At 41.0% G+C, this 26,699-nt stretch overlaps 2 protein-coding genes across 5 annotated transcripts in view; one reads left to right on the top strand and one right to left on the bottom strand.

Moving 5' to 3' along the window:
* galnt1 (UDP-N-acetyl-alpha-D-galactosamine:polypeptide N-acetylgalactosaminyltransferase 1) overlaps nt 1-20,448 on the top strand; it is a 114,942-nt gene extending 94,494 nt beyond the window's left edge. For 2 of the 3 annotated variants that reach the window (XM_027172066.2, XM_027172041.2), the window contains 8 exons: nt 3,218-3,425; nt 5,695-5,865; nt 8,069-8,186; nt 11,538-11,718; nt 12,421-12,560; nt 13,949-14,047; nt 14,206-14,340; nt 18,240-20,448. In XM_027172066.2, coding sequence (XP_027027867.1) covers nt 3,218-3,425; nt 5,695-5,865; nt 8,069-8,186; nt 11,538-11,718; nt 12,421-12,560; nt 13,949-14,047; nt 14,206-14,340; nt 18,240-18,386 — 1,199 coding nt within the window. In that variant the 3' untranslated portion in view covers nt 18,387-20,448. Of the gene's footprint in view, nt 1-3,217; nt 3,426-5,694; nt 5,866-8,068; nt 8,187-11,537; nt 11,719-12,420; nt 12,561-13,948; nt 14,050-14,205; nt 14,341-18,239 lie in introns of all 3 variants that reach the window. The other variant, XR_007139545.1, reaches the window with a different exon arrangement.
* Nucleotides 20,449-22,515: 2,067 nt separating this feature from the next.
* The window catches only part of tmem245 (transmembrane protein 245), a 19,790-nt gene continuing 15,606 nt past the window's right edge, over nt 22,516-26,699 (bottom strand). For both annotated transcript variants that reach the window (XM_047808774.1, XM_027172030.2), the window contains 3 exons: nt 25,231-25,405; nt 24,710-24,904; nt 22,516-24,190 (listed from right to left, as the gene is read on the bottom strand). In XM_047808774.1, the coding sequence (XP_047664730.1) occupies nt 24,145-24,190; nt 24,710-24,904; nt 25,231-25,405 (416 nt within the window). In that variant the 3' untranslated portion in view covers nt 22,516-24,144. The remainder of the gene's footprint in view (nt 24,191-24,709; nt 24,905-25,230; nt 25,406-26,699) is intronic.

The raw sequence follows: 26,699 nt of genomic DNA, 5'->3' as shown, positions 1-26,699 counted from the left end.
AATATGCAGTTTACTAAAGTACATGGAAATGTTAAATAAATCAAGTTCGAAGCAAGTAGCGGTGATGGTAAAGGTCATGGAACCACAGCCACAACCCTGATATGAGCTTAACACAACACACTCTCAGGCCAATGCTAAGCAAGATAAGTTCCTCAGAAAGAGTTGCAAGACGACCTGAAAGCAGCGTGAACAAGTATAATGTGTAAATTCTTACTGAATACACACTCCCCTCCAAACGTATTGGAACAACAAGGTCAACGGTCTGAGATGATCGTTTATTTATATTTTTTATGAGTTCTGAAAATTCTGATGAAATAATGTACTCATACATGTGGTCTGTGTTGCTGTTTGCTCTGTTCTGTAATGTGTGTAATGATTCACGAGACAGGAACCAGTCACTGAATTCATCTATAGACAAAAATGTAGTAGAATTTTCCTGCCCTCTGTTCAAGCCAACTTCTGATTCCTCTCTCGCTCGTTCATTTCATTCAAGGCCATCTGTAAGACGTAGTCTGTTCTCCTGACAATAGCTGTCCTACAATCTGGTCAGCGCATGAAGGACATATAATCTCTCTCTCTCTCTCTCTCTTTCTCTGTGGCTCTCTGGCTCTCCTTTTCTGTTATCAGAATGAGTGTTTATATGGGGAAGGCAAATATTGATCTTTGTGTAGCTTTAACCTTTCTTTTTCTCATTACTGCATTTCAAAGAGCACAGGAAAGTCAAAGTGTGCGTGTGTTTCTGTGTGTGTGTCTGTGTGTGTCTGTGTCTGTATGTATGTGTCTGTGTGTGTCTGTGTCTGTATGTGTGTGCGTCTGGGTGTGTATGTGTGTGTCTGTGTCTGTATGTATGTGTCTGTGTGTGTCTGTATGTATGTGTCTGTGTCTGTATGTACGTGTCTGTGTGTGTCTGTGTGTGTGTCTGTGTCTGTATGTGTGGGTCTGTGTCTGTCTGTGTCTGTGTGTGTGTGTGTCTGTGTCTGTATGTGTATGTACGTGTCTGTGTCTGTATGTGTGGGTCTGTGTCTGTCTGTGTGTGTGTCTGTGTCTGTATGTGTGGGTCTGTGTCTGTCTGTGTCTGTGTGTGTGTGTGTCTGTGTCTGTATGTGTATGTACGTGTCTGTGTCTGTATGTGTGGGTCTGTGTCTGTCTGTGTGTGTGTCTGTGTCTGTATGTGTGGGTCTGTGTCTGTCTGTGTCTGTGTGTGTGTCTGTGTCTGTCTGTGTGTGTGTGTCTGTGTCTGTATGTGTGGGTCTGTGTCTGTATGTGTGGGTCTGTGTCTGTATGTGTGGGTCTGTGTCTGTATGTGTGGGTCTGTGTCTGTATGTGTTTGGGTCTGTGTCTGTATGTGTGGGTATGTGTGGGTTTGTGTCTGTATGTGTGTGCCTGTGTCTGTATGTGTTTGGGTCTGTGTCTGTGTCTGTATGTGTGTGTCTGTGTCTGTATGTGTTTGTCTGTGTCTGTATGTGTGTGTCCGTGTGTGTGTATCTGTATGTGTGTGTCTGTGTCTGTAGGTCTTTGTGTCTGTGTCTGTATGTGTGTGTCTGTATGTGTGTGTGTCTGTATGTGTGTGTCCGTGTGTGTGTATCTGTATGTGTGTGTCTGTGTCTGTATGTGTTTCTGTGCCTGTGCTTGTGTGTGTGTGTGCGCATGCGCGTGTGTGTGCTGTATGAGCTATCATCATGCAAAATAGTTTCCAGGTCTTATCTGTTTAGTATCGTTAAATAAACTGCAAAGATTATGTAAACACAAACATTGTATTCATCCCACTGTGACTTTCAGATGTCGTTCAGCCCCCCCCCCACACACACACACACACACGCACACACACACACACACACACACACTCACACACCCGTTAGAACATAACAGTCTGTTTCCTCAGAAACTGCAAGAATGTGAGCAGAAAACATTTTTTCTTTTTTTCCTCCATCCTTTGCCCTGAAAAATGATGATTATTCTGTATACAGTCTGTTGTTTTTATTTTTGTTTTGTTTTTCTGGCTCAGGGTTTAACTGCTTTTCATCTGTAACTTTGCCCTAAAGGGCACTCGAAGGGCATCTATTGTTTACCGGGTGACTGCTTAAACACAGGCTTCCTTCAAACCCCACTATTACCTAAATACTGGTTTTGTGTTCAAGGCGTGTTAGAAGGACATTCAGCTCTTTCAATAAGGTCCACAAGCAAGAGCTGCTTCAGTTTTACTAGTTGTTCTTTTTAAAGCATCCTGCAACATCAAACACAATCAGTATAATTACGTCATTCTCATTAGTCATTACTAAGGAATAAAGCACTTCAGGGTGTATTGTTCAACAACTTGCTGAAGGAAACAAACTATAGGATGTCACATCACATACATTTTCATCCATTTATAGCTAGATTACTTGTTATAGCAGCTATAAACACCCAACAACAGATTTTCCTGTGTTGGAAAACTGTTACAGATTTACTTCTAACTTGTAACAAATCACTGTCTTTGGGGACTTTTTTAATTCATATCAACAGTTCTACATGTTTATTTCTGTTTATGTGGATCATCAGGTAGCTGTTACGATAGAAACTATAAATTATGGGGACAAGAGCATTAATGCAATCCATAAAAATCCTTGAACTCACTTTCCAAGGCAACTTTGAGAGAGAGGTGTGTGTGTGTGTGTGTGTGTGTGTGTGTGTGTGTGTGTGTGTGTGTGTGTGTGTGTGTGTGTGTGTGTGTGTGTGTGTGTGTGTGTGTGTGTGTGTGTGTGTGTGTGTGTGTGTGTGTGTGTGTGTGTGTGTATTAGGAGAGAGGGACATTTGGCAATGATATGAATGAAGCATTGTGAATGACTAAATACAGTTTTGTTGAAGTTAATGGGCTGTTGTGTGTGTGTGTGTGTGTGTGTGTGTGTGTGAGCACATGTGTGTTTGTTGTATGAGCTATCATCATGCAAAATACTTTCCAAGCTTTATCTGTTTAGCATCGTTGAATAAATTGGAGAGATTATGTAAACATCGAAAGAGTGTATTCATCCCACTGTGACTTTCAGGTGTCATTCTCTCTCTCTCTCTCTCTCTCTCTCTCTCTCTCTCTCTCTCTCTCTCTCTCTCTCTCTCTCTCTCTCTCTCTCTCTCTCACACACACACACACACACACACACACACACACACACACACACACTTGAAACATAGCAGCCTGTTTTGCTGAAGTTAATAGGCTGTGTGATTTTGTGTGTGTAAACAGACTTCCTAAAGAGGAATTTGGAGCAGTACGTACGGATGCTGGAGGTTCCTGTGCGGATCGTGCGGATGGAACAGCGCTCAGGTCTGATTCGTGCTCGCCTAAAGGGGGCGTCGCTCTCCACCGGTCAGGTCATCACCTTCCTGGACGCTCACTGCGAGTGCACCGTGGGCTGGCTGGAACCTCTCCTCGCTCGCATCAAGCAAGACAAGTGAGAATTACGCTTCCCACAATGCAACATTTTCAAACTGAGATTCATGAGCATCTCACAGATCCTACAGTGCAACAGTGTCAAGACCCAGACATACTGTACAGATCTGAGTCATGCTGAAGGCTTCAAATAAACCTTTAAATAAACACTGGAGCATAAATGTACGCTCTGTGGCTTATGGGAATTGTAGTTCCAGCTGAGACATTAAAGTTTCTGACAGTTTGAACCTATAGACTGATCAGACCTGACATCATGTCCCATAACGGATCAGCTTAGAGAAAAATCTGTGTGAGTGTGTGTGTGTGTGTGTGTGTGTGTGTGTGTGTGTGTGTGTGTGTGTGTGTGTGTGTGTGTGTGTGTGTGTGTCCCTGCTGTGCGTTGTTAAGTTTCATTTTTATGAGCTGTGCCTTGCATGGCACCACACACACTTATTTGTCTTGTTACATGTCTTATTATGTCTTATGAGGACCTTCTACTGACATAATTATTAATGCATTGTGCACACCTAAAACCCTCATTTTTACCTCAGTAACCAAAAGAAAATGTCCCCAGAAGGTCAAAACTGTCAGATAATCCTGTTCACGTGAAAGATTTGGTCTACCAAAAACCAACATGGAAGCGAAAATATCATGAATATATTCACATTTACTTAGTGTTCAGTATTCTAAGACTATAGTAAACCAAACCTAAGAGTATTAAAGGTTTTACCTCTTTTCAAGCTTCATATTTTCTTATTCTATTATAGATGCATATATTCTAAATGTTTGCTTTGTTCTAGAATTAAACACTTAAATGAGCAGGACTACTACAAGCTTGAAATCAGAAATCCGTTTAACAGTCTTTAATTTTTGCTTTATGGTAATCTTGTAATAGGAAAAATATATTCCTGATATTTAGCTTTGCTAATGATGTCATTTTTTTGTGGGTTTCATACACACAGCTACACCAGCTGCCTAGGGCAAACACTCCAATGAATTATGGAGATCTTTCTGTGACTATATGCAGAGCATTAGAACAAAACCAATGTGCTTCTGCTGCTGTTTATCACTCACACACACACACACACACACACACACACACACACACACACACACACACACAAAGAGCAATTGCAGCCTTTATACCCAGCTGAGAGCACAGAGATCGATAGCTCTTAGTTGAGTAAGCACTTATTTTTTATTCTTTTGTGCTAGTTAATTACATGTTTTTTGGCCCGACCTTAGGGCTGTGTATGAGAGTGAGTGTGTGAGCCTTAGAGAGTTTGTGTGTGCGAGAGTTTGTGTGTAATAATCCAACTACACGCCTATTCTGGTGGTGTTTCGAAGGCTATATATATATCATGACAGAAAAAATCTGTGTAATTTTCTGTATTGTTTGCTGGAGGCTGCTTGTGAAGAGATCTGCTAAATGATTTAGATGCTGAATACATAAAAAAAATATATATATATATATATATAAGTGTAAACCCTGGGGTGCGTGTGTGTATGTATGTCCGTGTGTGTGTGTGTGTGTGTGTGTGTGTGTGTGTGTGTGTGTGTGTGTGTGTGTGTGTGCGTGTGTGTGCGTGTGTGTATGTACACACTGAATGTGTGTATGTACTCTTTGTGTGTGTATGTTTGTGTACTGAACGCGCGTGTATGTACTGAACGTGTGGATGCACTCTGTGTGTGTTTGTGTGTACTGAACGTGTGTGTGTTCTGAATGTGTGTGTGTACTGAACGTGTGTGTTTGTACTGAACGTGTGTGTGTGTGTACTGAACGTGTGTGTGTGTGTACTGAATGTGTGTGTGTGTACCGAACGTGTGTGTGTACTGAATGTGTGTGTGTGTACTGAACGTGTGTGTGTGTGTGTGTGTGTGTGTGTGTGTGTACTGAATGTGTGTGTGTGTGTGTGTGTACTGAACGTGTGTGCGTGCGTACTGAACGTGTGTGCGTGCGTACTGAACGTGTGTGTGTGCGTACTGAACGTGTGTGTGTGCGTACTGAATGTGTGTGTGTGCGTACTGAACGTGTGCGTGTGTGTACTGAACGTGTGTGTGTGTGTGTGTGTGTGTGTGTGTGTGTGTGTGTGTGTGTGTACTGAACGTGTGTGTACCAGATATATTGTCCATATAAAAGATTACACTTATTTTTATTAAACCACTATGATTGGTCATTAGAAAATCAGACGGGTTCAATAAGAAATCAACATCACTGTGAACCACATCCTGTGTACATCAGTCCTCATGATTTTCTGACTGTGTGTGTCTTTCTGTGTGTGTGTGCACAGACGAACCGTGGTGTGCCCCATCATTGATGTGATCAGTGATGACACATTCGAGTACATGGCAGGCTCGGATATGACGTACGGAGGATTTAACTGGAAACTGAACTTCCGCTGGTATCCAGTTCCTCAGAGGGAGATGGACCGCAGAAAAGGAGACAGAACTCTTCCTGTCAGGTAAAACACACAAGTGTGTGTGTGTGTGTGTAATCAGTGGGTGTTTTTGAGATTTTGTGTGTCCTAAAGGTTTGAGTCTGCAATGAAATAGAAACTAAAGCTTGCCATGTGTTATTGTATATCCAGTATAAAGTGAGAGGCAGTTCAAACGACAAGAAGAATAAAAAACGAGTGTAAGTTTTGTTCAGAAGGAACCTGTAAATAAAACATCTGGCATAATTAACAACCAGACACTAAAATGTATGTGAAAATGGACTACAGACACCATCTTGCTCTTATTAATCATCATTTTTTAGAAAAATCCAAATCATTACAGTGTAACGTTGATAAATGTTCACGTGATTACAACCCAATGACCTAGAAACAGCTTTCTGCAACTGTAATATCTGCTATTCATATTAATTTACACACAATCTTCATTCCCTGAGCGATTTTCAGGATGAACTCGTTCCACTGCACGGCAAAATGAACCGATTTGTCTAGACACTACTGGGTGGTTTAGACATTTAGGTAGAAACGACCCCAGAGTGCATGTGGATTAAAGGTAAACACGTCATTCAGGACGACGTGATCAGTTGAAAGATGCAGACAGAATCTCAGAAACCCGCAGAAATTAGAGGCTATAAATTAAATTCAATTAAATTACTAGGGCCTTTGTAGACCCCGAATCAGTTCGGTCGCATGTTGCGTTCTTCTTCTTGTTTGTTTGTTTTTGTCCTTAAGTTTGTGTTGTGTTGTGTAAACTTTGTGTTATCACGGTTGCACCTGAAAGTCGTCTGTCTAAAGTCATGGATGAAAAGGCAAAGTCATCAGTTTTATTTGACTATTGTGTTTATTTTTTATTTATTTATTTATTTATTTATTTATTTATTTATTTATTTATTTTAGCTCAGTAGCTTTGACTAGCTGTAGTCATTCACAAAAATCTGTTTCTGCTGTAATTAATTTCTTTGTAACATAAAATGTTTTTAGATTATCGCCACCGATGCTCAAACATATCGTATAGAAATAAAGATTCGAATCATTCACTAAGACAAATAGTTGACAGATTAGGTGGGATGTGTTATATTATGTAGTAAATTGGTGTGTCACGGCATTGTTCAGTCAGATATCTGTGTGTAAACATCTGGAAAGCTTGTCACACACCCGTGTGGTTTTATGCCTGTTTACAGCGTTTCCTGTTTGCTCGCTCGGAGTAAGGTAGACCTAAAGCTCCTGCTTTCTCAGATCTCAAAACGTTCTGTCCCAGCACTGTCAGTAATGTGCTAATCCACATCGTCCTGCTTCTCCCAAGTCGTTTCGCTAGACGTTACGAGACCTTTTAAGTTCAACTGAATACTTTCGAGTTTGGAAGTTTGAAACAGCAGCAGTCGCTATATACAGTAGATACCACACCGTGTCAGAAATAAAGGTAATAAAGAGCTGTACTTTTACTTGTTGCTGGTGTCATCAAGGCACATCTTGTTTCTTTAGTGATCAGGGTTTTAAAGGTGCCTGAGTGGTATTTAAGGGCCAGATATATACCTTTATTTTACCTTTAATGGTAGCACCTTATGGACTGGGGAAAGGCACAGTTTGGTACTTTTATTTTTTTAAATAAAGGATATTGGATCTGAGCTACAAATGTCTTGCTTATGACTCAGGTTTATTCCCGAGTCTCACTCTTGTGCGTTGCTCATTTTAGAGTATGCTGTTTGTCCATGGAGCTACTGGTGTTTCCAGCCATTTCTGGGAATAAATTCAGCCTAGTGCTTCAGTAGTGCTACTTTTTCTTTCTCACACTGTTTTTTTTTTAGCAAAAAGTCAAGCGTGAAGCTATGAGAACAACAACCGGTCCTCAACGGTGGCAAACAAGTGGAAGGAAAGCTAGACTGAGGACAAACAGGAAAGAGCTGAGCGCCCAGGGAAAGAAAGAAAACGGGGAAGCAATGCATTTGTAAAATACTGGTTCAAAAAACATATGGCCAGGTTAAAGTGTAGATGATAAGATCGCATTCTCCCGAACGATGTGTTTGTTCCTCAGAGAGAGACTGCGAGAAACAGGCCAGGAGAAAAATAAAGAACTGCTGCTTAATTCGAAGATGATCCATAAGCTGAAGCTGATTTGCTGTGTTTGTGTGTGTGTGTGTGTGTGTGTGTGTGTGTGTGTGTGTGTGTGTGTGTGTGTGTGTGTGTGTGTGTGTGTGTGTGTGTTTCTGAGCAGGACTCCAACCATGGCAGGTGGACTGTTCTCTATAGACAGAGATTACTTTGCGGAGATTGGAACGTACGACGCAGGCATGGACATCTGGGGAGGAGAGAACCTGGAGATCTCCTTCAGGGTTAGTTACAGAAATGCACAATATATTAATAGACCAGATGGATGTTTTCACTTTCAAACATGCAGCCACATCAAACGCTGTCTAATATTTCCTGTATAGAAGAAAGCCCATGAGTGCAGAAGGATTTTTTTTTATAAAGCTTTGATACTGAATTTCTGTAAAAGACCAGATTCAGGTTCTTTAAATTACATTTACATTTACAGCATTTGACAGACGCCATTTATCCACAGCGGCATACAAAAGAGCTTTTAAGTCTCTATAGAGTAATATATTAACACTGGTTTACTAGGTTACTGACTTAAAATACCATCAACCTAAATGTCTGTTCATGCAAAATGCATTCAGCTGCTACAGTACGTACATGAGATTTTCACCTGCTGAAATCCAGAAGAGACTTCTGTGGTAAGATGTGTGAGAACCTGCTGCTGGTGTGTAGACATGAGTGTGTGTTCTTTCCATAAGATATATGTGAATGAAACCCTTTTTTACACAAAGGTGTCGGTTCTCACCATCAAGTTACTAACACTTTTGCATTGTTTTGTCTCTCACCCATGAAATACACAATATATCACATTACTGGTGCATAATGATGTTTCACTGGGGTTTCTAACCCATCAGTTAATGATACCATCGACACCGCATTAGCATTTTCCTTTGCTTGGCTTCAGAACGTAGTGGCAAGTTTGTGCTTTTTACCGCTGGGGAGACAGAGAAATCATCTGATTTTGCTGTGAACGAGTTCTGACATTTATTATGGCATAAGTATCCAGTGCTTTGGGAATTTATCAGATTTGTCTGAAATCTAAATAATAAATACACATATTCCAGTTTTCCTGTATTTATTTATTTTTAGTTTTTAATTATTGAAAATTAATTATTGGTCAGAAAGAATTAAAAGATTTTTTTTTTTTTTTACAAACCCCAAAAAGCTGCTTAGTTAAAGTTTTTAACTTAACAAGTTCCAGAAGTTTCCAGATGAAAGCTATTTTCTTTAAGAGGAAACAACTAAGTAAGTGATGCTTGGACTTGACATGTGAAATACTAAAATAATTCCCATTTTATGGACAAAGAAAATGACCTGGTTTTGAAGAGACTATCAGTCTGGAAGAAAGGAGTGAAAATGAAGACTAAAGAGAGTTCTAAGGAAGTTCCAACTGAAGTAACAGAGCTTAGGAATAGAGTGTAAAATGATATCTATGTGGTTGGACATCCCCGTTAGCATTGTTGGAGCAATAATGAAGAAGTGAAAGCTAAGTCTAGACAAGACCATCAAAGCTCAGTGCAGAAACAAGACCGAGACTGTTAAAGGAAGTCAGCGTGAGGCCAACTGTCTCAGGAAGAGTGAAGGAGTTACAGAGTACAAAGAGTGGAGTAAAGATCCACCAGACCACCGTGTGTGTGTGTGTGTGTGTGTGTGTGTGTGTGTGTGTGTGTGTGTGTGTGTGTGTGTGTGTGTGTGAGGAAAGATAACACTGTTCAAGAAGAGCAAGTTTCAAACCTCTATGTGTGGACCAAACCTAGCACAGGCTGCGTACCACAATGAACACCATCCCTATAGTGAAGCATGGTGTGGCGGCGGAGGCAGCATCATGCTCCAGGGATGCTTTTCATCCTCAGAGTCTGGGATTCATGTACTGAGTGTAGATGGGGCACAATACAAGGGGATATAACGAGAGAAACTATCTTAGTCTGAGGCAAAGAATTACATAAATATTGCGAGAAACTTCACCTTTCAGTAGGACAATGGTCCTAAACACTCCTGTGGGTGACTGTTATATGGCCGTCCAGCACCAGATCAGATCTGAATCCTATGTGTGAAAATTGCACTCAACATACAAGAACCTGGAGCAGCTCTGACTGGAAGGACTGGTGAAAATCTCCTACACTCCTAAACAGTGTGCAAAGCTGATTTACAGCAAACACGAACCTTCTTCCAAGTTCTAGCCCGAAGGAGTTAAACCCAAGCAGCGTGTTTGTTTTTTTCTGCTGACAAATAATGAATTTGGACTTTGAAGATTTATTTTTAGATAAAATTGCTTTGCAGTACAAATACTGCCTGGAACAGTCCTGTCATTTATAATCCAGACAAATCTGGTGATCTGATTTTTTATTTATTTATTTATTTAGTTATTATAATTTATTTTTCTAGATTTGCATATGTTTGGAATACTTTTGCAAGGCACTGTATGTTTTACCCGAACAGTGCAGATATTTTGGTTTTATTCTGCTTATTTTCCAACATAGCCTTGGCGTCTACTTGTAAAAATCATACCGCAGTAAAAACAGTCTGTCTGAAACCTCGCCAGATTAGTGTTGCAGATTAGCTCATGATTTACGACAGTTACATGCCATATTGAAACTGACATAAGCCTGATTAATTCAGTTGCTTATCTTATACTGAAAGTCTAAAAGTCTGTGATTGTCCTATTGCATTGCTGCAAATCAGCATATTTTCATGATTTGAATTGATTATGAATCATCTTTTGTTCGGTTTTTATTTAAAAATAATCTGTTTCGAGGGGAAAAAAGGTGTAGTGGATGGATAATGATGGAGTGCCTGTGTTGTTATTTCTAACTGGCACACAAAACTAAACTATGGTGTTTTAGGTGAGGGCCAGCATTGAGATGTGCAAGTTAGCACAGATCTTACTTTCTGATTTCAGCTTGCAGAGGATGGAAAAAGGCGACAAGTTTTCAGATGACAGATTCATTTAAATGTTAGACTTTTTATTAAAACAACCAATACAGAAGGCAGTGTCTTGTACACTTTATGGCCAAACCGGTACTATTTATGACATTTGGCCGACCCCCTTATCCGGAGCAACTGGAGGGTTCTGACCAACTGGAGGGTGCTGACCTGCCTGAGAAATATTATAATATACAAATGACTGCTTGTTTTACAGCTATACATGAGCACAAAGAGTGATACAGGAAAGCAAAGAGCATTCGTGACACTCTGCTTTTTATTTCTTTATTTATTGTTGTTGTGCATTATCATCACGCCGCTCTGTTAGGTTGACGTGAGGGAAGAGGCGGGTGTAATTGTGCCGTAATAAAAGCAGCCCTGAAACGCTACAGATAAAGTTTCATATATGAAATGAAATGAAATGAGATTGGGTTGTAATTTTATTTTTTTTTTTGCTGCAATCGTTCAGGCAGAGGTAAAATTGCTTCTGCCTTTTTTCTGCCTTTTAAACTAGCTATCTGAATCCTTCCAGTTTTATAGTGATGATAAAACCTCTCTCTCCTCTCTCTCTCTCTCTCTCTCTCTCTCTCTCTCTCTTTAGTGTACATTTGGAAGTGATGAGTTGTTTGTTAGCTCTTTAATGTATTTGTTTGCGTCTCTGTCAGATCTGGCAGTGTGGTGGGACGCTAGAGATTGTGACGTGTTCTCACGTGGGACACGTTTTCCGTAAGGCCACGCCATACACGTTCCCCGGTGGCACAGGCCAGATCATCAACAAGAACAACAGACGTCTGGCCGAGGTGTGGATGGATGAGTTTAAGAATTTCTTCTACATCATTTCACCTGGTGAGTTCCACACCATTACACAAACCCCTCACTTTTTCTCCCTCCATCTGTCTCTCTCTTCTGTTTGTCTGCTAATCTCTTCTCCCTCTTTCTCATCCTCCACACACACATATGCCCACAATAGCCCCACCTCATTCTGTCTGTCTGCATCTCTCTCTCTCTCTCTCTCTCTCTCTCTCTCTCTCTCTCTCTCTCTCTCTCTCTCTCTCTCTCTCTCACTCACACACACATACACACACACATGCACACACACAAAATACCTGACACCTCTCTGTCTCTCTCAGGGGTATTAGGGTATTTTTGTCTTGGATGGCAGGGCTTTATTGACACAAAGATGGAACATAATGGATATTAATGTCATTGTCAATATTTCCCATAGCAGCCTGAGGCATTGTGTGTGTGTGTGTGTGTGTGTGTGTGTGTGTGTGTGTGTGTGTGTGTGTGTGTGTGTGTGTGTGTGTGTGTGTGTGTGTGTGTGTGTGTGTGTGTGTGTGTGTGTGGGTAGGTGTTAAATAAATTGGAAGAGATCTCAATTGCCTCTGCTTAGGAGGTGTTTCCTCTTTTTGAATTTGTTCAATCTCTTAAAACAATGTTCCCTTTTAATAAATGTTCTGTTTTGTTTTTTTTTGTTTGTTTGTTTTTTGTTCTTCCAATTTAACTGACCGAGTTATGCTTTTCACTAATGTGTGTGCATGTGTGTAGGAGTGACGAAAGTGGACTATGGGGACGTCTCATCCAGGACAGCCTTGAGACAGAAGCTGCAGTGTAAGCCATTCTCCTGGTACCTCGAGAACATCTATCCTGACTCTCAGATCCCACGCCATTACTACTCCCTGGGAGAGGTAATACACACACACACACACACACACACACACACACACACACACACACACACACACACACACATACGGGGTGCAATTTAAATACAGTGTAAGACAGTATCATGTTACATTAATAGCACAGTCTTGGGTGTGGTTGTGTGCAAGTGAGTGAGGAAGAAATGAGAAGTGAGAAACAAATATAGACTGTTCTCTCTCTCTCTCTCTCTCTCTCTCTCTCTCTCTCTCTCTCTCTCTCATTATTAGATTATTAGTATTCCACCACTACTCTGTTTCTTCTCTTTGTCACCTACACACTCTCAGTCTGTCTGTCCTCTCTCGCTCATGTGACTATCTGTGCTATTTATTTATTTTTATCTATTTTGTTGCTCCCATCTCTCTCTCTCTCTCTCTCTCTCTCTCTCTCTCTCTCTCTCTCTCTCTCTCTCTCTCTCTCTCCCTCATAAAGAAACCATGTGCGTTTTTGAGGTGTGACACCTTATCCATCTTCTCACTTTCTTTTGCTGACACTTGTTTGTCCTCCGTCTGTCCATCACTCTGACGTTTGTTGTTGCCCTGTGATGTCAAAGACACACTTTGAGGTCTCTGTCTGGCATTTCATCTCCTTTCACACGTGACAGGAAGCCTCGCACTTGTCTGTGTGTGCAGGGTGTGATGCGTCCGTAAAATATAGCCAATCAAATTGGGTGTGGCTGAGACTGAAGGTCATTGAACTTTGTTATTGGCTGAGGTTAAAAAGGATTGCAAAAGGTGTTTGGTCCTTTGGGGAAGATTTGAAAGAGTGCAACAAATCCTGTTTGTGTGTGTGTGTGTGTGTGTGTGTGTGTGTGTGTGTGTGTGTGTGTGTGTGTGTGTGTGTGTGTGTGTGTGTGTGTGTGTGTGTGTGTGTATTTGCATGTATATGTTGGTGTGTGTGTGTATTTGTGTGTATATGTTGGTATGTATGTCCGTGTGTGTGTGTATATACGTGTGTGTGTGTGTGTACGTTGTGTATGTGGGTGTGTACGTGTGTGCACCAAAACAATTATACACACACCCACACACACAAACATACATACACACACATACGTGTGGGTGTGTGTATACTTTATTGGTGTGTGTATGTATACTTGTGTTGGTGTGTGTGTGTGTGCACAGGGTTCACTTATCTCAGTGTGTGTGCACTCGTCCGCTGCTGTGTGAATGTACTTCTATAATTAGTGATGTTTACATGTATGACACAAGGCCAGTGGTGAACACATTTATTTATGTCTGTGAAAAGCAAAGCTCCCACAGAAATATATTTCATCCGTGTGCCAGCTTCAGCATGCAGCAGAGCGACCAAGCACAACAGCAGTATTTCATTTCTACATACACAGCTAGGGTTTTTAACGTGTCCATGTATCTTACAGATCCGTAACGTGGAGACTAACCAGTGTCTGGATAACATGGCTCGGAAAGAGAATGAAAAAGTGGGCATCTTCAATTGTCATGGCATGGGAGGCAACCAGGTGAGGAGAATTTCTCCTGTCTCTTCTTTCTTCCTCATCATTGTTTAATTACCCTGCTGAGCAGAGAAAATGCTCATGTCCCTCTGTGTGTGTGTGTGTGTGTGTGTGTGTGTGTGTGTGTGTGTGTGTGTGTGTGTGTGTGTGTGTGGTGTCTGCAGGTTTTTTCATACACAGCCAATAAAGAGATTCGAACAGACGACCTGTGTCTAGACGTGTCCAAACTGAACGGGCCTGTAATGATGCTCAAGTGCCATCATCTGAAAGGCAACCAGCTGTGGGAGTACGATCCTCTGGTGAGTGTGTGGAGTCAGTAACAGAATTACTGTCATTCACAAATGAATAAGATCTGGATTAAGCGAAACTGCGAGCGAGGTTTCATTCCAATACTGTACAAGTAAGTGGTATGTCTTTAATAATGTCATACAGGGTACACTTAGATCCATGCAGAACATTTGAAACTGTTTTATATCTTGATGAAAGATCGGTCGCAGCCCCCTGACAGAGGCAAACATGTTTTAAGCTAAAACATTCCATGTAGTGGTGCTCACAGGTTAAGAGGTTAGACTAATTTTCAGAAAGCCATGAGTTAAAAGCCAAGCATGCCCAATCTGCCTCTGCTGAGCCCTTGAGCAAGGCCCTTAACACTGTTCAGCTGTATAAATGAGATAAGCACAAGACCTTCTGGATAAGGACGTTGGCTACATGCTGTAAATGTAAATGTGAGGTAGAGCTTCTGCACCACTAGCTGTGATGTTGGGCAAGACCAAAACATCTGACCACAGCACACATCTGATTTCAGGCTCTGGTTTCTGTGACTAGTTTTACTCTGAGGAAGGACTTCCTTTGTGCTCAGCTCATATAAACATCTGGCTGTTACGAAGGTGGTGATAAATATTTGATGAAAAATGTATGTAAACTCTACTGTACAATTCTAATATAGTGCTCTTATCACTAGCTTCCTCATCATGTGGAAGGGCAGTTTTATTTATTTATTTATTTGTTTGTTTATTATTATTATTATTATTATTATTATTATTATTATTATTATTATTATTATTATTAGGGTTTCTTTGTGCATGTGTTGAAAAATGCTCAAAAGGGAAAATAGATTTTCTGTAAGTCAACAATCACTTAAAATAATTAGATTAAATAGATTAAATGCATACATTTTTAAATAAGTAAAATGTAGACAAATTGTATTTATGTAGTAATTGGTGGTGCCAATAATTATGGCATTAGTAGTCTTTAAAAATTCCTAGGTGGATTATTGTTTGCTGATGATGGATAAGCAATTAAACCATATGGAGGAAAATTCATCATTATTATACAGTCATTATTTTATAGAGCAACCTCTGGCAGTCACATGGTCTAACAAAGCAATAGCATCCATCTGGAATACCATAGCAACTGCCAGCAACACCCCTAGCAACCATCTAATACACCATAAGTATTGTAACACCCTCTCAACCACCAGGACTACCATAGCAAGCACCTCGCAATCACCTGGAATACAGTAGCAACCACTAGAAATACCTGGCACACCATAGCAACCATCTACAACACCATAGCAACCAACAGGAACCCCATAGCTATGACCTGGTAACACAATAGGAACCATTCGGACAACCATCGCAAGTATCTAGCAACCACCTGGAACCAGCAGTTATCTGGAATACAGTAATACCTGGTATACCACCTAGCAACACCCTAACAACCACATAAGATTGCATAGCAACCATTGAGCAACTATCTGAAACCAAAGCTACCACCTAGCAACATTATAGAAATCTCTAGCTATTGTCTGGCAAACCAAAGATACCACCTGCATTTAGCAGAGTAAGCCCCATGCAACCACCTACAATACCTTAAAACCACATGGCAATAACCTGCCAACCAGCTAGCAACACCCCAACAAACACATGGAATAGTGTATTAGCAAAACCCTAGCAACCTTGTAGCATCACCTGTCCCAGATTATATATCCCAGTGATGTTGAGTGAGTTATAAACCTGCTGCATTGCACAGCCAGAGAGAGAGATTAGAACACGGCCGTGCTGAATAACACTCTGTACATTCTGCTGAAGCCATCACTGGTTTCTCTGCCTCTAATCCCTGCCTCTCCTCATCATCATCACACTGGCCTTATTCCTGGGAGGTGGGGGTGAAGGACTAAAACAGAAGCCTGCAGCAGACTTTTCACTGTCGATTAAAGTTCTGTTCTAGACACGGAGAGGGGGGGGGGAGGGCGCGCAAGGGAGGAAAGGGAGAGAAAGAGAGATGGAGTGACAAAGATCACTTGTCAAAGCTACTACCTCTGCTGCATGTTTTAGCATAAATTACCATCACTTACAAACTGAGGTAGGTGTGTGTTGGTTCGGTGCCTGTGTGTGTCGGTCAGTGTCTGTGGGTGTGTGCCGGTCAGTGTCTACACAGACACTGATGTGTGTGTGCCGGTCGGTGTCCGTGTGTGTGTGTGTGTGTGCCGGTCTGTGTGTGTGCTGGTCGGTGTTCACGTGTGTGTGTGTGGTTTGGTCTGGTTTGCTGATGTTATCAGTGATTAGGCTGCTTCTTATAGCAAGTCCTCACCACTATTTAATTAGGAGTCTTAGGATTTCTCATTGATGTGTGATGGTAGCTTTTGCTTTGTGTGTGTGTGTGTGTGTGTGTGTGTGTGTGTGTGTGTGTGTGTGTGTGTGTGTGTGTGTGTGTGTGTGTGTGTGTGTGTAAATCTATGGCTTAATGGACACAACCCTGGGCAACTTAATGGATTTTTTTAAAGTTCAAATAATCTTGTGAAAAGTTATTATATACATACATACCTTTTCTTTTGTATGTGCAGTTTACCTGCTCTCCCCCATGGTTTGTGGGTTTCCTCTGGGTGCTCTGCTTTTCTCCCCAGTCCAACGTCCAAAACATGTGTGAGTGTGACTGTGTCCTATGATGGGTTGTGCCTCGTGTTCCCCACAACCCTGAGTATGATCAGTGTTACAGAAAATGGATGGATGAACAGACAATAGGAACATTTTTGCTCTTCCTGTCATCTGAAATGAACACGCAGCCGAGGAAAGGAAACACTCAGTAAACGTACCGATCTAACGTTAGCTACACACTCACAGGATCCACCAGACCCTTGTTGCTTTGGTTACTGTGATTTTAAACTTGCTCACACTTGCACATACATTTTTTTTTATAAATTAAACAGACCCATGGAGTTTAAAGAGTCTCCAATTTATTATATATCGCAATTCTGCAATTGAAAGAAACGGTTCAGATGAATTCAATGTTTGTACATGAGCAGAAGTCGCTTCATTCAACTTAAACCCCGGAACTGTGTGAAAGTTTCATCCTGTAAAGGCAGCAGAGAGAGTTTGTTTCTATGGTAACAGTTTATGTCTATGGTGAAGGTACATATAGTAAATCTCCCATGATCTGAAACCTCACAGTTTCCTTAAACCGTAATCATGAACATGAGAAAGGCCTGTGTGAGATTAATGCCTAATGAAATGATGCGTTAACTGAGATAAGTCACACGAACCGAAATTGACAATGTGTATCAGAGTGTAAACACACACACACACACACACACACACACACACACACACACATCTGACAACTAAACAAGCTGATGGATTTATATGACCCCTGTTCACACTGCCATGGAATAAACTAATCACATATAACAGCTGTAACTGCAGTGTGAACATAACACACAAACATTGTTCTCTCTCTTCTGTCTCTCTCTCTCTCTTGCTCTCTCTCTCTGTAATCTTTTAACTCACATGATGTGGCCTTACGAGGGTAAGTACTAGGTGATACATTTTCTGATAGAGCAAAGCTAAAAAAAAAAAAAAAAAAAAAGCAGTTTACTGTGGCAGAAGGAAAACGCTGAACTCGGGTCAGGACGTTCTTATTTATTTATTTATTTATTTATTTATTTATTTATTTATTTATTTGAAACCAAAGCAAGGATTCGGTTTGATTTTTAAAGTCTCTCATTCAATGCCAAGCTTGGCAGCCTTTAAAAGAGTGTGGGATGTCAGAGGAGCTCTCTTTACTATTTATAATGATTACCTAGCCTTTTTCTAACTTGTTAAAATGCTCTCTCTCTCTCTCTCTCTCTCTCTCTCTCTTTCTCTCTCTATCTCTCTCTATATATCTCTATATATCTCTCTGTCTGTCTATCTGTCTGCAGAAGCTGACCCTGGTGCACGTGAACAGTAATCAGTGTCTGGATAAAGCGTCGGAGGACGACAGCCAGGTGCCCAGCGTCAGAGACTGCAGCGGCAGCCGCTCGCAACAGTGGCTCCTGCGCAATGTCACACTGCCCGAAATCTTCTGAGCACGCACATGAGGACGGACAGAGAGACGCACGGATGATCGGACACACTCTTCACACCAGCTCTGGTGGCGTTAAAAGAAAAGGAGAGCGAACGAGGGAGGGAGGGAGGGAGGGAGCTAGATAGGGAGAAAGCTGGATGATCTCTCTACACTATCCTTTTACTTACCGATGGTGTGGTCTTGAGGCAGAGCCAAAATAACAGACTTACACATGTACATTAATCTCCCCATCACTCCACTTCACTGACACCCACACAGAGCTGGAGAAAGAGAGAAGAAGAAGAAGAAGAAGAAGAAGAAGAAGAGACTGTATTTAACGCAGAGAAACTTAGGATCTGTGGCCTTGTCTTCCTTTAAGGAGCAGAGGGTGATTAGGTGATGTTTACCAATTGCCTCCTTTTTAGAATATCTGAATATTGTGTGCATGTGCACGCAAGTGTGAGTGTGAGTGTGAGTGTGTGTGTGTGTGTGTGTGTGTGTGTGTGTGTGTGTGTGTGTGTGTGTGTGTGTGTGTGTGTGAGTGTGTGTGTGTGTGGCTGAAACAGGGAGACTGTATGTGTGGCTACACTGTTGCTTTTTATTTAATTCGTTCACAAGTTTAACTAGCATCGAGCACATTCAGATGGCAACACATATCAGTAGCTGCTTTTATCATCTGTTCTCTGATTGGTCAACGTAGGAGCCATGGACTTCCTCTACGACGTAGATTCATCTAATCCTCTAATTAAGGACGAACATAAAATATCAGATTAGAAGCAAGAATTACGTCGAATCTTTTGTCTGTTATATAGATTTTTTTTTTTGCCTCAGTCATTCCTTGAATTTTAAACGTATTTACTTTTAAGTTTGCAAATGTGTGTTGTTTTTTTGTTGTTTTTTAATTGCTTCCTCTGTATTTAAGTCCCTCTGGTTAGTAACAGTTACATTCTACGTAGACATAAGGATTTCTTTAAGGAGTGAGAGAGCCGTTATTTTGACATGGAATCATGTATCAGTTACAAATTGAAGGGCTTAGCCTTGACACCGTGTGTGTGTGTGTGTGTGTGTGTGCGCGCGCGTTTTCTTTTTTTCTGTATGGAAATTGTTACTGTTTTTTGTGTGTGTAAATCCTGTATTTAAATCCACACACACACACACACACACACACAGCATCACTTTGGTTTGTTTTGTTTTTATAACCTGTGCAAAGGCCAAAAGAGATTCAGTTAGCATATGACTTATTTTACTGATTTATTTCATTGTTATTCACTCATTTCATTGACTTTTTGTATTGCTTTGTAAAATCATGTGATTCGTTAATGTTTTGTGTCTGTACTTTGTTCTCATATCAATGGAGGCTGCAAAAAAAAAAAAAAAAAGAAAAGAAAAGGAAAAAAAAGAGAATGCTGCTTAGCACTGACTGTGGATGTGAAAGACAGATGCCCTGCTCCCCGCTTCAAAATGTCTCACCCTCTGCTATCTGGACAAAGGACAAACAGGACATTTTCTCACAGGATAAAGACTTGGAACGGCATGATGGAAAGGAATAAGAGCAAGCTGATACTCTTTTGTGTGTGTGTGTGTGTGTGTGTGTGTGTGTGTGTGTGTGTGTGTGTGTGTGTGTGTGTGTGTGTGTGTGTGTGTGTGTGTGTGTGTGTGTGTGAGAGAGAGAGAGAGAGAGAGAGAGTCAGAAAGGGACATCAGAGATCTACCCATCATCCTTCTCCTTCAGTCCCTTATGGACAACTAGAGTTTACACAGATTTTCACCCTTCCTCTGATGTGACTGGATGTCATCTCTACAGAGGTGTGTGTGTGTGTGTGTGTGTGTGTGTGTGTGTGTGTGTGTGTGTGTGTGTGTGTGTGTGTGTGTGTGTGTGTGTGTGTGTGTGTGTGTGTGTGTGTGTGTGTGTGTGTGTGTGTGTGACAGCAGCATGCATGTGTGTTAATGTTTTTAACTGTCAGAGGGATTTTTTTTCTTTAAAGCTTAATGATGGTGTGGCCTGATGATTGACAGGACACAGAACACAGAGCTTGATCCACAGGCTGGAGAAATAAACTAGAGGAAGTTTACAGTCCAGCAGATCTGCTATACCATGGTCTGTTTTTTTTTTACACACACCATTACATAACTAGAGCATAGTAGTATATGATGTGCTGAAGTATAGAGTATGCCACTACGAATTCTACTCTAAAAGGGGCAGCTCCTCCTCCTCCTCCACTTCTCCCCTCCACCAACCACTCTCACCCTAAGCATAACTCTATCCCTTACCTCCATATAATGACAGACACTTCATTGGCATCTCTGATATAAACTCTTCACCCCTTTTCTCATCTCTAACACGTTTGTGATGTTTCGGTTGTGTGGAAGTTGCGCCTTCGCTTTCTCTCAAGATGAGTAGAGAATGTTGGGGTTCATTGTGAAATCAAATCTATTCATAAATCCAGTACACCTGCTCATTCACACACACAATGTGAAGAACACAGCGCTATCACTAAACTCGGGTAATGGGGGGAGGGAAAAAGGTGCCAGATGAACTGCTTTAAGTGCTTCAGAAGCTGTTGATCTCTTGGTAGTTTCACCTTCAACCATCTGTAGAGTTTATTGTGAATGGAGCAAAAGAAAAACATCACCTGGGTTATTTTGTGTGTGTGTGTGTGTGAGAGATTTTTCCAGTTTCAGTGAGTCTGTGCCTCATGCAGATTGTTGTTCCTGACTGATGCTAATGGAACTTAATGTGATCTTTTAAACCTGTCCTGGAGATGCTTTTCTGCTCACCGTAGATGTAAAGAGTAGATATTTGAGTTAATGTTCTTTCTTTTACCAGCAAGCGCTCTTAGTGGGTAGCACGTTCGTCTTACACCTCCAGGGTTGGGGGTTCGATTCCCACCTCCACCTTGTGTGTGCGGAGTTTGCATATTCTCCCCATGCCTCAGGGGTTTCCTCCGGGTACTCCGGTTTCCTCCCCCAGTCCAAAGACATGCATGGTAGGTTGATTGGCATCTCTGGAAAAATTGTCTGTAGTGTGTGAGTGTGTGAGAGTGTGTGTGTGCCCTGTGATGGGTTGGCACTCCGTCCAGGGTGTATCCTGCCTTGATGCCCGATGACCCCTGAGATAGGCACAGGCTCCCCGTGACCCGAGGTAGTTCGGATAAGCGGTAGAAAATGAGTGAGTGAGAGAGAGCAAGCCCCCCCCCCCAATCTATCTCTCTTTCTCCCCAACAACAATTGTGCTCGTGCTAGTGTGCGTGTCATCTATCCATCCATCCATCCTCTCTCTCTCTCTCTCTCTCTCTCTCTATATATATATATATATATATATATATATATATATATATATATATATATATAAAGATTTTTTTTTTCCATTCTATGTAAACTGTTATGGAGACAATCTCAGATCGTCAGCATTTTCTGAAAAACTCAAACCAACCCATCGGGCACACAGATAAACTCACACTGTTCTCCATCCTGATATTTGATGTCACCGTTAACTGCAGCTGTTGAACTGTGGGGATTTTATTGTGACATTTGTGCAGCTGTCACATGATCGAATAGCTGTGAGAGTAATGGTGTTCCTATTAAAGTGGCCGGGGAAGGTATAGTGTATACAACCCACTCTAATCTCAACAAATAAGCAATAGCTGCTAATAAATACAGTAAAGAAAGCCATGACAGCTATCACGAGGTCTGGTGAATCTGTGTATGGTTTATACAGCAGTATGGTAGCTTAGTGTTTTTATTTCATTTAACAGATGAGTGAGCACTCTGATGAAGCCATCAGGTTGAAAGAGCCAGGCAATCAGACAAAACACACACACTCGGAGAGAAGCTGGTCGTGAAGAAAGAATACAGATAGATCTGAGGAAAGATGGAGGGGGAAAAAAAAGGCAAGTCGATAGCCCTTCATTGTAATTGTGGAAAGCTGAAACAATCGATTTCAATCTTCCACTCGAAGGTCTGACAGCTCTGTGATGGCTGTAACGGTGAGCGGGATGTGGGGGTCATGTGACCTTCACATGGAATAAAAGGTCAAATTGTCAAACAAGGACAAGAGATCCTATAAAATATGCAAAGATTCAGTGATTATTTATAGATTTGGGAATTGGAGCAGGGTTCAGTGCGTTCAGGGGAAATCAGGAAGCAAGAAACATTTTTGAAATAGTTTTAATAGTGTAGTATAATAAAGTAAAAAAATAAAATAAAATAAAATAAAAAGATTCATGGCTAGACACCATTTGAAAAAAAAGAAATCTTTCTTAAAAAAAACACACAATCCAGGCAGTTAAATAAATCCTAAATCAATAACTTAGTCTTTGTAATACAAACAAAAAACCCACAAACTTTCATTTTGTGTAGAATTCATCAAAGCATATTCCATCACCTCCTGAGTGACTGAAAAATATCCTACTATAAAATCAATTAGTAGAGAATAAAACTAGCAGGTAATCCGTTAGTGCTACATATCCATCAAGATATCATGAACTCTACAGTTGAAAACATCCACCTACAGCATGTGCGCATGAACGTAGAGCCGTCTTTGGTCTCTCTGCATTTTCTCCCCTCGCGGTTTCTCTCAACACTCATCAAAAAGTCCAACATTAAGTTTATTCTCCACTCCTTCACTCGCTAAACCATCAGCAAACTTCACCTGTGAGTAATGACGCTGCTGCTCAGAGCTAGGAGAAGGAGCTTAGCTAATAATAAGCAGTGCAGGAAAAAGCACGCACGTCAATCAAAATGAGTTCCAGCGATGACTCAGGAAAAAAATTGCACTCTGATGTATGGGACGGAGAAAGAAAAAAAAAAGAATCGATGATTTTGTATTCCAGACGCACACGGTTTTGTGACCGTCGAGACTGAATCAGGGAAGATGAAGCAAAGGGGTGTGTGTGTGTGTCTGTGTGTGCTCAATAACACACACACACATACACACAGAGCAAATATACATATGAGGACCATCCATTGATCTAACTAAGGCTAAGTTAACACTAACTTCTGTTCAGTAACCAAAAGGAAACTTTGGTTTTCATCTTTTAGTTTTGTTTTTTTTTTTCCTTTTGAAAATTGATGCTGTCATTTAAAAAAACAAAGCAGTATTTCTTGTGAGAACTAGCCAAATTTACCCATAAAAGGTCAAAACTGCCAGATGTTTCTATCACTGTGGGGATTTGGTCCTCACTATGATATAAACACATGGCACCACATACACAAACACACAGGAATAGTGATTATGGAGTTCTGAGTGACCCAAAAAAAAACAAGATCGATTTTTAACATTTAAATAATAATCAGAAAATAGCAATCCCACACATTAAATGTCACATTATATTATTTAAATATTTCGATCATCATGAACGAAATGAATAACTGCATCTATAATAATAAACACGCAGCAGTCGTGAGTCTTACAGTCGAAGCGCTGTAAAGTGTGTAAACAATTAACAGTCATCGAGTGCTAGTTGTGTTTGTAGCCACTATGCTAGACGAGACACAATCCTGCTAACTGAACTTTGCGCTCCGGTGTTAGTGCTTTAAATAATATTGCACTCTTAGCAAGCTGAGCGTTATCGCTGAGCGTGATGATCTGCTGTTGTGAGAGTTCAATAGCATTTTATAACACTGATCCTGAGCTGACCCTGAGCTCAGCAGCCCTAAGGGTTCAGTTTCAGTGAACGAGACTTCTATCCCCCTTTGGGAGAAAGTTCCAGACTCGGGCTCGCGGGAGGACTGATGGCCGAGTAGCAGCAGAGCGGCTGGGAAAGCAGCTCGGGTTTCTTTTACTCTGTCAATCTTTTCAGCAGCAGAGGAGAGTCCAGGAACGGCCTGCAGGAAGCTCAGGGTCAGTAAATGTGAAATTGTGTGTTTACTAGACAGGCAGGGTTAATAAGTTCATTTATGTGTGTGTGTGTGTGTGTGTGTGAGTGTGAGTGTGAGTGAGAGAGAGAGAGACAGAGAGAGAGAGAGAGAGAGAAAGATAGAGATAGAGAACGAAAGAAAGATAGAGAAAGAGAATGAAAAAGAGACAGAAAGAAAGAAAAAGACAGATAGAGAAAGAGAGCAAGAAAGACAAGTAGAGACAGAGATAGATAGAGATAAAGAAAGAGATAAAGAAAGAAAGATGAAGACAGAGAGAAAGAAAAGACAGAGAGAGGACGCCTCCGTTCACATTTAAACACATGGATCTACAGACCAGGAAGTGAAATGGCTCCGATTTTAGTGGAAGAGGGTGGATGTGGTCTATACTGTAGCTCCTACATGTTTGGTAAGAGAAGGGTGATCTGTGTTTAATTTTCTGCGTGCGTGTGTGTGTATGTGTGTGTGTGTGTGTGTGCGCGCGTGTACCTGCCCAGGTGTTGAGGGAAGTTGCTCTGCACTGGTGTAGGCTGGCTGCTGCTTGGGCTCATCAGCATGGCACTGTAGATGTTGGAAGCTACAACCAGTATGCAGAGAAGGATCGGGCCTATGATGGCTCCTTCTAAACCCAAATAGTACGCACCACCAGCCACAGCTAGGCCTGTCAGATAAGGGTGACCCCCACTACACACACACACACGTTGTAGGCTACCATCAGAACTCACGTCATTCATAATTTAGAGTAGAAAGATCAATAAAGGCTAATAAAACTTTCTCTCTCTCTCTCACACACACACACACACACTCACACACACACGAAGATCTGTCCCTGCAGGATAAAGTACACTGTCCTTGTTATTTCCTCGAGAGCTGAATGCATTACCTGTTCCTTTCTAAATTAATCTCATTAAACACTTGTGCATTAGGGAGTCAGTCAGTCAGACAAGGACACAGCACTCATCATTACAGCACACACACACACACACACACACACACACACACACACACACCCTGATATGTCGGAGTAAATGGCTGTATCGACGAAGTAGGTCGGCAGCAGATGTGCGAGGAGCAGCAGCAGAGCTTTAACACCTTCACCTTGTGCCAGCCACAGGTCAAGCACAGCAGGTAACGCTGCCCAATACGTACCCAAAAACGGCACGGCACCAAGGATGGCTGCCAGCGCTGCAAACAAACACACACACACACACACACACACACACACACACACACAGTGAGCTTTACATATAAAAATCAGGATGATTATATTCAGTTCAAGTGTGGACTTCATTTCAGATTTCAAAAGTTTGCCAAGTCAAAAAGACAGAAAGTTATATGAAAAACATCATCATCCGACACCTCCATGTGTGAATTTAATAATATATTTTAATCCTCTTAGTATTTCATCTAGAAACTGCACAATAATGCCCAAAACGATTTATTCGGCTAATTTAGATCAAAGCTGGCTCTAAAGCATCTTGTCTTTTCTTTCACTTTCTCTCAGTATTCCTTCGAATGCACAAATCTGTGGATCTAAATAAATGGCAGTCACCAGACACACCAGAACTAGGTGGGGCTTCTAAATAGTAAATATTAACACAAACTATCATTAAAAAAAAATATGATCAAATAAAAACCTTGTTTTTTCACATTTTTTTGTGGTAATATTTCTCACTTTACATCACCAACATACACCATTAAAATAGACGCTGCATTATATTATACATTATGTACAGTATTACAGCACGACACTTTTGACTTCTCTCTTAAAACAAAGGAGTCTTTTAAATCTTATTAACTTCATAACAAAGCAGCTGCTATAGTGATGCGATAACAGGAACTTTATTATACACAGATAAATAATGTGACTGAAATGTCATTCGTTAATAAATAAAACTCACAACTGGCGAACGACTGCAGCCGAACAGGACTAAAAGATGTCATGTTGTGCTATTCTAGGAAAAGAATCAACTGCTTGGTGTATAATAGTTGCATTTCTGCACACCCCCTTATCTCACCACTGAGCTTTAACTAAACTCGCCAATTAACGTGTGATTAAGAGCACAAGCCAAAAATCATGATTAGATTCTGATTAATTGTGCAGCACTAATTTATTCTCACATACAGTCAAGGCTCTGTTTGTACTGAGCGCCATTTAAATCGCACGATGCTTCATTTCATAGAACTCGGAGAAATAAGAATATTTAAGTCATCGACTTCTGCTGTAGAATAAAGAATAAAGCAGAGGAGCTGGAAGCACAGCCGTGGCACAGATCTGGTTAAAGCTAAAAAATGCTGAACAATTTGATCTGTTATCTGATGAACAAAGCAGAAATGATCTAATATTGATTCTGATCTGATTATATGACACATGATCATCCAGCCTATTTCTCGACATGTTCCCTGATTTTATGCTCGCCTTATTCTATTGGATCATTTCTAGATCATTATCTAGAACCAAACACTGGAAATAATTCAA

This window comes from Tachysurus fulvidraco, chromosome 25 (genome assembly GCF_022655615.1).
Source record: "Tachysurus fulvidraco isolate hzauxx_2018 chromosome 25, HZAU_PFXX_2.0, whole genome shotgun sequence".
Lineage (NCBI taxonomy): Eukaryota > Metazoa > Chordata > Actinopteri > Siluriformes > Bagridae > Tachysurus > Tachysurus fulvidraco.
Note: the sequence above shows the minus strand (reverse complement) of the source record. Positions and strands in the feature narration are given on the sequence as shown.